The following is a 15,244-nucleotide window of genomic DNA, read 5'->3' on the forward strand; positions in this document are numbered from 1 at the left end:
GTATTTTTTGTTTGTTTTCTTGCTTTGACAGGCAGACTTTCTTTTTTGTTAGAAAACATATTTGAAACTGATTTAAAGCAACCATTTGGACTAGGTGCAACAAACCCAGCACAGCACTATCATGCAGCTGATTGGTGACTATTGATTACACAGAGTGACATGCCCACTAGATATAATTTCGTTTGAGCTCATTTCTTTCAACTTGCTACAGTGATGCTTCTGTTATACTTCATCAATTGTCATTTTAGGGACTCATTTTTCTTGTGTAAATAAAGTAAATGGAGTGAATTATTTACTGTAGTAAATAAAAGAGTGAAATACTTTTAGATAATTATAAATATATACAAATTTAGTGTGTTTTAGTTCGAATGAAAGTCACAACTTTTTGTTTACCATGTTGGTTATTCAGAGGAAATATGGTGTGTGTATATATATAAAGTGTGTTTTACACAGTTTAAGAGAAAATAATTCAACCATCAAAATAAATTAATAATCATATGCCCACCAAAAATAATGATAGTCTGTAAAAGTTTAACTGACTTACTTTCTAAAGAAACAGCTAAATTTTAATTGCTGTCTTTGAAAGAAGTCCAAATGAAAGGAGGTATTTGAAAAAAGTTTTGCTTCGGGCAGCATAGAAGAAAGAAACTGCATAGGATGGCCAGAGTTGCCATGGTAATGCCATGGAAGTCAGCAATAATGTGAGACTTTGCTTAAAGTGTGCAATTTCATTAATGCAAATGACTAATGTAATAAGTAAAAGCCTTATCGTGACTAACCTGTGGGCTTTGATTAAAAACCTGTGAACATTCTATAGATGTTCTTTGACAAATCTAACCAATGTCTTTGCATATGGGAGTATGTGGATGTCAAATTCTATATTTATTAGAGTATATTTATTTATTAGAGTCACAGGCACAGGAATTATTTTCTTCTTTATTCTGCAATATTATAAAATATAAGAGTCTGTGAGAGCTATGGAGTGACTTTTCCTGAACTATCATTCCCCTTCAAATACAGTCGAAGCACACACTATTAACTGAGCAGAAAGAAGGCTACAGCTACAGGTTAAATTCTTGAGGTGCACTTGTGCATATGTTACTTAAAGTCAAGAAGTCAAGTCAAGAATATTTTTTTGTCATTTCAACCATTAGTAGCTGATGTGGTACACAGTAAAATTAAAAAAATGTTTCTCCTGGACCATGGTGTTACATAAAACAATAAAGATCTACAAAAAACATCACATAGCTAAGGACTAAAAAGTTGTCCTGGCCACATAAAATACATAGTGTGTTAGCAGATGTTGGTGGCAGCAATATTCATTCATTCATTCTCTACCACTTATCCGAACTACCTTGGGTCACGGGGAGCCTGTGCCTATCTCAGGCATCATTGAGCATCAAGGCAGGATACACCCTGGACGGAATGCCAACCCATCGCAGGGCACACACACACTCATTCACTCAGGCAATCACACACTAGGGACAATTTTCCAGAGATGCCAATCAACCTACCATGCATGTCTTTGGACCCGCAGGTAACCCCCGAGGCACGGGGAGAACATGCAAACTCCACACACACAAGGTGGAGGCGGGAATCGAACCCCCAACCCTGGAGGTGTGAGGCGAACGTGCTAACCACTAAGCCACCGTGCCTCCCTGGCAGCAATATTTATGTACAAAAACAGCATAAATGTGAATGTTCAAAAACAACATATAAACAGTGTTTATATCTGTAAGGGAGGCATCACTATTACAGGCAGGTAAAGTTGTCCCATTGTTAGTGATAAACTGGATATCCTGTCACATCTGCCCACTATTATGAATTCTCTGCGAATTCTCTGGGCATCTGTGCACATTGCCTCTCTGATGGTTTTGGACAGTTTGGCTCTTGCTGTTCTTAACGTCACAATGTTACCTGCTCTGAAGGCGGAGTCTCTCACTTCAGCAGCGCAGGCACCTTTGCCATAATTGATGACTTCTGGTTGGAGTGAATGGTGATGGATTTTAAAAGACATTGCCAATGTAGCTGGTCATGGATGCCGTATACTACTCCAAGCTGATAGAATCACCATTGCTTGCAGACTCCCTGAGCATATGCCAGTCACTGTGCTCAAAAATTGAAGAGCAGAGATGGTTCCTACTGGCCAGGTTTTCAACTGCTTCAAAACCAGTTTAGAGTATCTGACAAGCAGTCTGCATGCTGGAATAGCATACCAGAGATGTGTCTGAGTAGCTGAGGTGGAGGCAGGGTCCTGCACAGTACACGTGATGATTATGTAAACAAGGTCTGGCATGTTCTTCTTGTTGCAAAGTAACTACGCTGATGGAATTTACAGAGCATCGACTGAAGATTTACATTGTAAAAGAATAAAAACACATAAATAAATAAATAAATAAATAAATAAATAAATAAATAAATAAATAAATAAATAATCATTCTGCAGATTACTAATAGCCTCATAGAGTTCATAAAGTTCTTTCTTAGAATTAGTGCTGGGGGAATGTACACTTTGACAATGAGAACTCCTAGGGTAAATAAAATGGTCTGCATCTAACAGTCACAAATTAGAAACAAGTAAAGTGTTCTTGTATAATTCCTTGCCAATGTAAACATTACAGATACAATTAAAATGTGAGTGTTTATAACATCTGCTTAAATGTGTGGAATGTGTTAAACACTCAAATTTTAATTGTAACTGAACAAATAATTGTAATTTGTAAGAAAATAAATGTCATTTAATTGTAAATTGTAACAAAATAAATGCCATTGCCATTCCAAAATTTTTAGGGGACTGTATGCAAAAAACTCTTTTACAAAAACTGTACAAACATGTTGCATTGCTGAGGTTAAGGTTAGGAGAAGGTTTTAAGGTTTTAAGCATATATAACCCACAAAGAATAATAATAATAATAATAATAATAATAATAATAATAATAATAGCCTGTGTGTGTGGGTGGGTGGGTGTCTGTGTCTGTGCTGTTGATTCCACAGGCTGCTGATGTGGAGAGACAACTGTGTACTCAGGTCCATTTATTGCAGAATGATTTTAAAGAAAAGAACCTTTCCAAAACCCAGCACATGACACAATTGGAGAGCCTGCAAGCAGAGGTGAAGAACAGTTGAAATTGCAATTTTTTTTTATTTACATCAATAAAATCTGTAAGTAATGGGCACATAGTAGCCTACAATAATTATTCTAAGAAGGAACTTTTTAGTGGGAATATATATAATGTAATGTAATTGTGTTTTTAACAAGCTTTTGCTCAATCTAATTTTTTCTGTAATTCTATTTCTAAATATTTGCTTATATTCTCTTTTCCTGGGAGCAGCAAGGGCTAGAAGTAAGTGGGCATGTACTGCAATCCCTCTTCTGCACATCTGTCACACATTTGATGTTCAGTTTTCATTGTAAAAAAGCTGAAAAAGAGCTTCGTGGATTATTCCTAATAGAGACTCATCTTCTTAATATATCATAGAGATACTGTACAGGTGCCATGTTATGATATGTTCTCATAGTTGTTGATTTTACAAAATAAGACAACAATGTCAGTGCAATTGTTCTGCACAGGCACATATAGTAGCCATCATGAATATTAACAGACTAAAGGTGAAAATTCATAGTATAATATATAAAGACGTATAAAATGCTTACATCAAAATTTCACCAAAATTGTATATATGAGAAACTACTTAACTAAGTAGTTTTAAGTAGGGATGCACCGATACCACTTTTCCTCTTCCGATTCGACCGATACCAATCCGAAATCTGTGTTCTTTTCTACATTTAAAACTAAAGAATGTATACAACTGGCTTAGTTATAAAGATTTATTTGTTTCTGGCAAAGAAATACAAAAATGCCCATTACTGGATAAAAAATGAAAACATAAGAAACCTTAAAAAAGTATTAAATGCAGTCAGTGTTGTAATGTAACGGAGTACAAATACTTCGTGACTGTACTTAAGTAGAAATTTCACGTATATGTACTTTACTTCGCTATTTGAATTTATGTCAACTTTCACTTTTACTCCACTACATTTCCTAGATAAAATGTATACTTTCTCTCCGCTATATTTCCACTAAGCATCTTCGTTACTTGTTACTACAAAATAAAATCAGAAGTAATGTGTGCGACTGCAATAAGGGAGGTTTGGCAAATCACTGCTCCTAGATTGCATTACGCATGTCCGCACGCTCTACAGAGAAGCACAGGCACACGCAAGGTGCACGCACAGTCAGAGCTGAAGGCATTTATCTATAGTGTTAATCAGCGGAAAGCCGCAAAGACGGCAACCAAAAGCAGTGAAATTTCACTATTCTTATTACCAGAGTTGATAGCACAAACAAAATAACATTTATTGATTTGGTCTTTGTCTTGTGAATATTTTTTTATTAATGACTGCATTCATTGGACAGACTGTAGAGAAGGCACACACTGATAAGTGTATTTTTCTTATAAGTTCAAGCAATAGTCTATGATGTTTGCTGTTCATTAATCAACCACCATGGGTATCAGATTTGGATCGGTCACGCACCACCGATATCCGATCCACTCAAAATGCTTGGATCTGCGTTGATCCCGATCCAAAATATCGGATCGGTGCATCCCTAGTTTTAAGCATATATAACCCACAGACAATAATAATAGTGTGTGTGTGTGTGTTAAGTGAGTGTTAAGTGTCTTAGTTAAGTGAAACTAATTAACTAAGTACTACTACTAAACTACTAAACTAACTTAACAAGAGTCAATAGATGGTCATTCATTAGCAATTCATGTGTGATGTGTAGTTTATTTCCGCCTGACTTTGAGTGCGCTATCTAAATATATCTCTATTGTGATTCAGGTGCAAAGCTAAAAATTAATTCAATAATTTTAAGTCATTTTCATGTTTCTTTGCATTGTTGTCATTATTGTCATTATCATTGTTGACATTATTGTTACAGTATTATACATAGTTACATACTATTTGATACAAATAACATGATGTCTTATAGTGTGATGTCAGTATAACTATACTTAATGCTCAACATACCTTTGATTACTATCTTTGCAGCTTGGATCAAAAATAGGCATAGCTAACACTTACTGAGGCTAGATAAATTACATACGTACGTGGACAAAATTGTTTGTACCCTTCCATTAAGGAAAGAAAAACCTATAATGGTCACTGAAATAACTTGAAACTGACAAATTTGACTAATGAAATTCAGGCATTGCTTTTGAATTGTGGTTCAAGAGAAGCATTTAAAAAACAACCTAATGAAACTGGCCTGGACAAAAATGATGGTACCCTTAACTTAATAATTGTTGTACAACCTTTTGAGGCAATAATTGCAATCAAGTGATTTCTCTAACTCTCAATGCAACCACTGCACCTGTCAACAGGTTTGGAGCGTGCCTTCTCCAGACTGCATGTTTCAGATCTTTCCACAGATGTTCCATAGGATTTAGATCAGGGCTCATAGAAGGCCACTTCCAATATTTTGTTCTTAGCCATTCTTAGATGTTTTTAATTGTGTGTTTTGGGTCATTATACTGTTGGAGGACCCCTGACCTGAAACTGAGACTGAACTTTATGACACTGGGCAAAACATTTCACTCCAGAATGACTTGATAGTCTTGAGATTTCATTATACCCTGCACAGATTCAAGACACCCTGGGCCAGATGTTGCAGAACAGCCCCAGTAACCAAGCCTCTTCCATGTTTCACAGTGGGTACAGTGTTCTTTTCTTTGTATGATTAAATTTTGCATCTGTCCCCTCATGTGACTTGCCAAAAGCTCCAGTTTTGTCTCATCTATCCAAAGGGCATTATCCCAGAAGCTTTGTGGCTTGTCGATATGCATTTTGCTAAAATTCCATTCTTGCTTTTCTAAGACTTGAAAAAGTGCTCTTTGGTCATTTTCCATTAAGACCACTTTGGCTCAAACATTGATGGATGGTGCGATCTGACAATGATGTAACTTGACCTTGGAGCTCACCTCTAATTTCTTTGGAAGTTGTTCTGGGATCTTTGATTACATTCATATTACCTGTCTCTTGAATTTGCCATCAATTTTCCTCTTGTGGCCACATCCAGGGAGATTGTATACAGTCCTATGGCCCTTAAACTTCTGAATAATATGTGCTACTGTAGTCACAGAAACATCAGGCTGCGTGGAGATGGTCTTATAGCCTTTAAGTTTAAAACGCTTATATATAATTTTCCTTCTAAGCTCCGGAGACAACTCTCTCACTTTAGCTTACAGTGGTCCATGTTCAGTGTGGTGCACACCATGGCACCAAACAGCACAGTGACAACTTTTCACCATTTAAACAGGCATATATCAACTGATTACAAGATTACACTTGTGATGCTAAATACAGGACACAATTTAATTTAACATCTCCCTATAGTCAAATTATTTTCAATCTTGCATAGTGGTACCATCATTTTAAAAATCATTATCTTTAGTTTGTTTTATAAATGTATCTGTTGAACCACAACTCAAAAGCAATGTCTGATTTTTATTACATTTTCAGTACATTTTTATTTAATATTATTTTTGTCAGTTTCAAGTTATTTCAGTGACCATTGTGGTGTTTCTTTAATGGAAGGGTAGATTGCTGAATTGTGTCATAGTAATTGTAATTGTGTAATTACAAATGGCTAATTATTAAAACAGTAGCTCCAGAAGCATACCAGATCATTTGGGATGGTTCTCTGATAAAATCAAAGTAAAGTAAAGTCAAGCTCCTACAGTACCTGAATTGAGGCATAGGTCATAACATGAGGGAGAAAGTGAAATACATTAGCTGATGTTAATTTATTGTTTTAAGCTGTTTTGTATGCTCAATACCTGGCACAGAGTGAAATCATTTTGTCTCAGATGTCAGTTAATGCATTCTTTCTCTAGTACTATCCAAAAATACTAATTACTTCATTAAAGTAATTAGTATTCCTATGGAAAGTCACTGACCTCTTTCTCTAGGCAATGTTTCAAGTTATGCATTCCTAATACCAGGAAAGGTTGTAGGCCTTGCCATATATCTATGCAGTATATGCTGTATGGTTTATATGACCTAAAGTGTTTTTAAATGTGCAGTTGCTTTGGTTGTCTGTGACATTGTATCTGACCCAGTACTCTGGCTATTTATCTGGCTTAGATAAAGATGCTGTCTGAGCGTAAGCAGGAACTTGAGCGATGTTTAACCACATTGCATGAGGAGAATGAGCAGCTCCAGAGCACTGTGGACAACTTGAAAGACCGGACACTTGTGTTGGAGAAGCTATGCCAGGAGAAGGACTTACAGGTAACGGATGATTTAAAATTAGACTGTAGAAGTGATTTTCACACACTGAACAATTCTAATTATAAATATCTAATGATAACCAGCAATATATTCAGCACTATTGGGATTTAGACATTGTCTAAATGATTGTTTATATAAATGTTTCTATGTTAAATATTAACAGACCACAGTTTGATTTTAACAGACCAAATGCTCAATAAAGTTCTTTGTGTGTATAGCTCTGAAATGTATCTGTAGTAGGTTATCTGAAATTGTGTGGGTCTGCAAGCAAACCATATCATTTTGCTCTTCCTAGCCCATCAATTTCATTGAGTATCTTATGTGTGCTCAGCTGCAGCAGAGTCGTTTAGAGCTACAGGAGGTGCGTGTGTCTCATCGGCAGTTAAGTGCCCATTTGGCAGAGATGACTGAGGAGAAAAGTCTCCAGGGCTTCAGCGCTAACACTCACTCACTGCTGTGTGAGATAGAGCAGAGCATGGAGCAGGAGGAGCTCAAGCAGGAGAAGGATCAGGTGTGCACACACACGCACACCAACATTATATGTTCAGAATATATCTTCACAGAAAACAAACTCACATGCCATTCTCACACTCAAGATCACTTCAGTATCTTCCAATGTTTCAATTATCTTCTTTCTCTGTAGTTGCGTCTGCAGCTATGGGAAGTTTATTGCCAGATTCGCTCTATCTGCTCCCAGCTGAGAGGAAATGACATCACAGACTCTGCCCTGTCCACAGATTCATCCATGGATGAATCATCAGAAACATCATCAGCTAAAGATGTGCCTATGGGCAGCCTGCAGTCGAGTCTGAGTGAGCTGCGCAGACTTGCACAAAACCTGCTGGATGGCAACGAGTCAACAGTACGACCCCTAAACACACATGCACTTACACACCCAAAATACAAGGCACACATTAAACATGCACGTATGCACATTGACTATGCTACATAAAAATAAAGATAATTAAACTAAGTAGTCTTTTCTAATTTTGTCCAGCTTGAATATGACAGAAAACACATGAATCAGTAGGTCAACAAATGATCCACAGACTGGAGGTAAATTTAACAGATGAATCAGTGACACAGATAGACATTTTATAAAAAGCCTATATAATCAATTACAGAAATATTGTTTTGTTTGGAAGCACTAGAGTGAAAAAAGGGAATATGTTGATCAGATTTGAGAAAAGGCATAATGTGTATTTTACATAAAAATATGTAGTGTAGTAAAATATTTAGAAATAAAAGGTGATTTTATTGCTTACACAACATTTTAATTAAATGAAACACAAATGTACTATTTTGTATTTTGTATAGTTTATTTAATCACATTACAAAGTCTCACGATGTTTGTACTAACTACCTTTAGTTAATTTAACTGATTAATATTACATTAAATTGATTTCATAATGTGAAGTATTGTATCACAGTTGGTCATTTTGTGGACCTGCAGCCAAAGGGTTCTGAGTTTCATCCTGTTTGTGCAAACATTATCAAATCATGTTGTCTGTTCAAAAACAAACTTTACTCATGCGGAAGCAATAAATAGGAAATAAATTCAGTGTAACTTTTTTCAGTGTACAGAATAAGTACAAATGGAAAAAAGATTCAATTTTTTTGAACCTTGAGGCCACACTAAAGAGATGCAAATCCACTATGTGTAAGGAGTATGTGTATGGAGCAAAGATGAATATCTTTGAATAAGATGCTTAAAAATAAGATGAACAAAACAAAATATTACTCTGCTACCCGTTATTGGAGAACATGAAATTAGTCACAAAATAAGTAATCAACAGTGTGTTTCCCAAAAGAAACATTCCTCATTGTTGTTGAATCTACAGTAGAATCTGCATCCAAGCTTATTGTATAACTGATATACACTGGTTAATCAGGTTAACGTTTTTTAAAAATGCTCTGACTACAGTGGGAATTTTCACTCACCACACCACTATGCTACAAATGAGTTGTTAAGCCTAGGACAATGGATTACTTTCATTCTATATGACTGAGGACTTTTGTAAAGAAATGAGTGACCTCTGCCTTTCTGAGGTAGAACTACATGCAACTTCAAAGTTACGAATGAGTTTATGTACTACATTAGTTACATAGATAAGGTGGGTTGAACCAGCATTTAATGCATGATAATTCTCCTTAAACACAAGGTTGTATTAATACAATACTGTCTGTGTGTGTCTGGGGGGATCAGGGATCACGTCGCAGCGATGAGGATGTTTTGGAAGAGCATGTGCGGAAACTGGGTGAGGAACTGCGAGAAATACAAGACCTTTACGAACAGGAGCAAGAAAGGGTACGCAGCACTCAGGAAGACATGTTGCAACTCCATAATCAGGTACATATCAAATACACACACTTACTGTTCATAACTACTTCTGCTCTTCTGACCTTCTTGATCATTCCTGATGCCCTATTTGTGGTTGGAGTCTCATGAGTTGGAGGTGCTCACTCCTGATGAGGATGGCCCTTTGTAGACTACCTGGTGATAATGGGGATGCTGTGGATAGAAACATGTGAAAACCTTAGCAGTGGCTTTGAACTGCTGTTGGCGTGGTCGGTATTGCTTCCAGGTCTCCATCATTGACCATTCGATGGTTTCAGCAAGAAGGAATTTCTGTTTAAACTTTCTCACAGTAAAAAACCCTCACAGTGTTGTTTGATATACCTTAAAGCATAGGCACATTTAGTAACATGTATTATTCAGTTGATCTTGACTTCACTGTTATATTCCACCATTTTTCTGTAGATTGCACTACTCTCCCTAGAAGTGTGCTCATCACGGGAGGAGAATGAGAGACTAAAGGCATCAGAGATTCGAGAGCCAAGTGAACAACTACAAAATGCAATCCGAGACCGAGATGATGCCATCACGAAGTATGCCTTTATTCTGTAAACTTAATCCATTAAAGGAATAATCCACAATGATTTACTAATCACTAACCACTTTAACTATAGAATACGGAATCATCTTTTTTTTTTGTACAAAAAACAATAGGTCATGCAGTCTCCTGCAATCTAGTCATAGGATTTTTTAACAAATATTCACAAAGTTGGTACCAATTTTTTTAGTGTATTCTGAGTGTCAATAAATATTTAAAAATATATATATATGTGAAGATGATTAGCATCCACGACATGCTAATTAATAATTGTTGGGCGGAACTTAATGTATTTAGTTTTTGTTTATTATTGGTTGCATGGATCTGTATGAAAATCAAAGGCTTTCTTAAATCTGATTCTGTTGATGTGTGCAATGTCCGGAGCATGGTCATCATATCAGATTTCATGTAAGTCTTTTTCATGAGTCACATTTCTGATCAAGCTGAAATTTACACTTTGCACTAATCTGTAAGGGAATTTCTGATAATGATCTGCATATAGAAAAACTATTTTCAGCATTAGACAATGATCTCCCAGCAGGCCTTTGTCAGGGCTGACACTGAGCCATTCTGAGTCATCACCTATGTAGTCAAAAGTTTGTCAGCACAACCATCAAACACATATGTGGTTTTTTTCCCCAAATTGTTACTACAAAGTAGAAAACACACAGTTGTGCACAAAGTGAGGTCCATCCAATCAGCATTATAAGGCATTTACAACTGAGCTATCATCACAAATCTAGAATAGTAGGATGGTCTACACCTTCTGACTGATGATATAGTTGACCAAATCTGCTTGGCCCATTTTGATGTTCTACTCCAGTTTGCTGCTTCAAAGTGAAAAGAACTTGCTGATGATGAGGGTGGTCTCACATGAATAGCTTTAAGATTGTTGTAAGATTGATGAGGGTGGGCCCATTTTGAAGCATTAAAAATGACTATGAATGGTTCCACATGAAAATTCTAAAGATTTCAGTTTTCAAATGCAGTTTATGCACAGGTATCTTCTTTTCTAAAGTTAGGTAGAGATTGGAGAGTAACAGTGATGCAAAGATACTTTATTGAAAGAAACACTAATTTAATGCCATTTAAATAGTGTTTGTTAATGTATAAATACATACCTGTAAATACATATTTTACTAAAGTCATATGTCACCACAGGCTTGTAATCATGACCTTATTCTGTCAAGCATATCATGTCCTATCATTCAACCTTTTTTTCTACACTCTCTTTACCTATATTTCAGAAAGAAAGCAGTGGAAATGGAGCTGGCGAAGTGTAAGGTAGACATTATGTCTCTGAACAGTCAACTTCTTGATGCTATCCAGCAGAAGTTTAATCTTTCCCAGCAGTTAGAAGCCTGGCAGGTGGGTCAGGAATGCCACTAACACACACTCCCTTACACACAGATAAATTAGCACACCATTTAAACATAGTCTTTGCTTGTTTATTCTGGGACAAGACGACAGGGGAGATTACTATCATGAAAGAGTCCTCACACTAGTGCATGTTGCAAAACATATGAAGATTTGCTACTCCACATCTTTACAACATGGTCATTATGGTCTTATTTTTTCCCCCTTTCTCCCTATGCTTCATTTTTTCATTTTCATTTATTCTGTTTTCCGGATAAATTGAATTATTATTTCCCTCTTTCTTTTGCTTGTCATATATGTGTGTATATATATATATATATATATATATATATATATATATATATATATATATATATATATATATATATATATATATATATATATATATATGTGGTAGTGGAAATAATTATTTGATCCCCTGATAAATTTACTCCTTACAAAGAAATGAATGGTCCATCATATTTATAATGACAGAATATCAACAAAAATTACAGGAAAAAAAAATAAATAAAGGTTATAAATTAATTTTTATTTAATTGAGTGAAATAAGTACTTGATCCCCTACCAACCAACAAGAATTCTGACACCCACAGATAGGTTATGTGCTCATGAGATGCACAAGTTAGTCTTGTCCCTTTAGGGGACTTCTAATGTCAACTTGTTATATGTATAAAAGACACCTGTCACAGAATCAATCTCTTTCTTTCAAACCTCTCCACCATCATGGGCAAGACCAAAGAGCTGTCAAAAAAATGTCAGGAAAGAGATTACAAGATTGTAGACCTGCACAAGGCTGGAGTGGGCTACAAGTCCATCAGCAAGAAGCTTGGTTTGAAAGAGACCACTGTTGGTGCAATATTTCGTAAATGGAAGAAAAACAAGATAACTGTCAATTGACCTCACTCTGGAGCGCCATGCAAGACCTCACCTTGTGGGGTAAGGATGATTCTGAGAAAGGTGAGGGATCAGCCCATAATTATATGGGGGAGCTTGTTAATGCTCTCAAGGTAGCTGGGACCACAGTCACCAAGAAAACCATTGGTAACACAATTGGTAATGGATTAAGCTCCTGCAGTGCCCACAAGGTCCCCCTGCTCAGGAAGGCATATGACTAATTTTGAACTCTTGACCAACTCTTTGACCAAAATTGAACTCTTTGGCATCAACTTGCTGTGTTTGGAGGCACAGAAAGATTCTTCTTTGGGGCTGTTTCTCTGCTAAGGGTACAGGAAGACTTCACCTCATTGAGGGGCCAAAAAACGGAGCCATGTACCTTAGAATCTTGGCTGAGAACCTCCATTCAGAACAATGAAGATGAGTTGTGGATGGGTCTTCTGTCATGACAATGACCCAAAACATACAGCCAAGGCAACAAAGGACTGGCTCAAGAAGAAGCACATTAAGGTCCTGTAGTGGCCTAGGCAGTCTCATAGAAATAATCAGATTTAATCGCACAGAAAATCTGTGGAAGGAGCTAAAATTTTAAGTTGCCTAGGGAAAGCCTTGAGACCTTCAGGATTTGGAGAGTATCTGTAAAGAGGAGTGGACCAAAATCCCTCCTGAGATATGCACAAACCTTGTGAACAACCACAAGAAATGTCTGACCTCTTTGCTTGCCAAGAAGAGTTTCTATACCAAGTAATGTCATGTTTTGCTTGAGGATCAAATACTTATTTAAGTTCCTTTCCTTCTTTTCTTTAGAAAAGTTTCTGTTTCTCAGTCTGTTAATTATAAAACAGCTTCCATAAAATCTTTACTACCATATAAATGAGGGACTAATCATTTCTTTGTATAAAGGTAAACTCACAAAATCAGAAAATCAGCGGGGGAACAAATAATAATTTCCCCCACTATATAATATATATATATATATATATATATATATATATATATATATATATATATATATATATATATATATATATATATATATACATATATATATATATATATATATATATATATATATATCCTTTCTCCTCCCTGTATATATATGTGTGTGTGTATATATATATATATATATATATATATATATATATATATATATATATATATATATATATATATATATATATATATATATATATATATCATCCTTTCTCCTCCCTGTATAACTCCTAGCTTTCTTTCTCCTTGTCTGCAGTTTGCCTCATCAGGGCTGTTCACTGTATGGCTCTTGTGGTTTCTGATCTAGAGGCCTTTCTCAGCTTCCAAATAAACTCTTTCTCCCTCTGTGATAGTCCCTACCTGCCTTAGAGGTGAGCCTCTTCACCCATCCAAAGTCACATTTTCAGTCATGAAAATTACTTGGAGATCCAACAATTTCACAAAAAGATTTACCCATTTCTTAATTCTTCGAACATTTACAGTATTCCTAGCAACTTTAAGTTTCCCCTATTCAATTCATAATAATTTTGTAAACATTTCTTTTCTTATAATTTTTTCAAATTATTTGTGTTTCAATTATAATGTTAGGGTAACCTCAAGTTCTTTTTTTCTGTCATTTCTCCCAGGATGATATGCTCAGAGTGATAGATCAGCAGAGACTAAGGCTGGTAGTTATGGCTCCACCAGAGCCTCTTCCAGGCGGGCAACTAGCCTCTTTGATGGTGACAAGCACTTCTCACTTTTTAAGAAAAACTGAATCTGTCTAGGTGAAAAGAGAAAGATGAAGAGATATGCTAAAAGTGTAAATTAAACAAAGGCATACCATGATCAACACAGCCAAAGATGAAGATTTATAATCAGTAATGAACAATATTTTGTTCTGTAATCCTGTATATATTTTTGCACTTTACCTGTCCTTAGCACTCCTCTCCTTCAAATACTCCTAGATGATGCATAAACAGTCAGTAGAAAAACCTGCATAAAGAAAATGTCATTTTTTTCTTTTACAGCTTCAGAGTGATATTTGCAGGTTTACTACATTTAAACAATATTTAGGCCAATTTCCCCTTCTTAAATATTCTTACCCTATTGCCAAAGTGTTTCAATAGGAATGTCAGATTTAGCTCCATCAAACTGAAGGACTCTTTTGGTCTTTAACTCAGGATAAGCTAAACTCTGTAAGCTTCTATTTATTCAAAGTCAGGCTGCAGGTTGTAGTTTGTGAATCACTGATGCACTTGTAAAGATACTTCAGAGGCCTCTTATTTAGTCAGCTGTTGAATCAATATAACTTGATTCAAAAATTGATAAAAGCTATTGCTTGGATGAAAAGAAAAAATGTTATTAACAAGTACCAGTTAACAGTAAAACATGCTAATTTTTGACCTAACTGGAAAACTTACATTTTTATTATTTTGAAAAAAAAAACAATGAAAGATAAACATGCTCCTACATTTGAGGAAAAATATTTTTCCGGATTGTCTTCAAGGGTTTGAGCTTAAATCATTGTGTTGCAGGTGAAATAATCAAATAAAACTTGTACTGTCCCTGCACCTGAATGTGTACACACAAAATAGAATAGCCTATGGAAACATAAGGGCCATTATAGGTTTGGGTTAATGGGCTTGCAATGTATAGTGGAAGTTACACAAATTTAGGGTGTTGAATCAAGGGCCTGAGAACAGCCATGTGGAGGGAAGGAGAGGAGTTTTTTTTGGTGAATGTGCCATATGGGTCCCGTTTTGAGTGAAGCTATGCAGATGTCTTTTCTCTTTCACTTAAAAACAGA

The 15,244-nt window shown here is 35.8% G+C and overlaps 2 protein-coding genes across 3 annotated transcripts in view; both read left to right on the plus strand.

Moving 5' to 3' along the window:
* bicdl1 (BICD family like cargo adaptor 1) overlaps positions 1-15,189 on the plus strand; it is a 28,243-nt gene extending 13,054 nt beyond the window's left edge. Inside the window, exons 3-12 of one of the 2 annotated variants that reach the window (XM_060882333.1) lie at positions 2,995-3,111; positions 3,333-3,344; positions 7,151-7,297; positions 7,629-7,808; positions 7,941-8,159; positions 9,504-9,647; positions 10,059-10,186; positions 11,439-11,559; positions 13,712-13,826; positions 14,082-14,175. In XM_060882333.1, the coding sequence (XP_060738316.1) occupies positions 2,995-3,111; positions 3,333-3,344; positions 7,151-7,297; positions 7,629-7,808; positions 7,941-8,159; positions 9,504-9,647; positions 10,059-10,186; positions 11,439-11,559; positions 13,712-13,762 (1,119 nt within the window). In that variant the 3' untranslated portion in view covers positions 13,763-13,826; positions 14,082-14,175. Of the gene's footprint in view, positions 1-2,994; positions 3,112-3,332; positions 3,345-7,150; positions 7,298-7,628; positions 7,809-7,940; positions 8,160-9,503; positions 9,648-10,058; positions 10,187-11,438; positions 11,560-13,711; positions 13,827-14,081 lie in introns of both variants that reach the window. The other variant, XM_060882332.1, reaches the window with a different exon arrangement.
* gucd1 (guanylyl cyclase domain containing 1) overlaps positions 1-15,244 on the plus strand; it is a 153,648-nt gene that overhangs the window by 3,418 nt on the left and 134,986 nt on the right. The gene's annotated exons all lie outside the window — the stretch shown is intronic.

This window comes from Tachysurus vachellii, chromosome 11 (assembly GCF_030014155.1).
Source record: "Tachysurus vachellii isolate PV-2020 chromosome 11, HZAU_Pvac_v1, whole genome shotgun sequence".
NCBI lineage: Eukaryota > Metazoa > Chordata > Actinopteri > Siluriformes > Bagridae > Tachysurus > Tachysurus vachellii.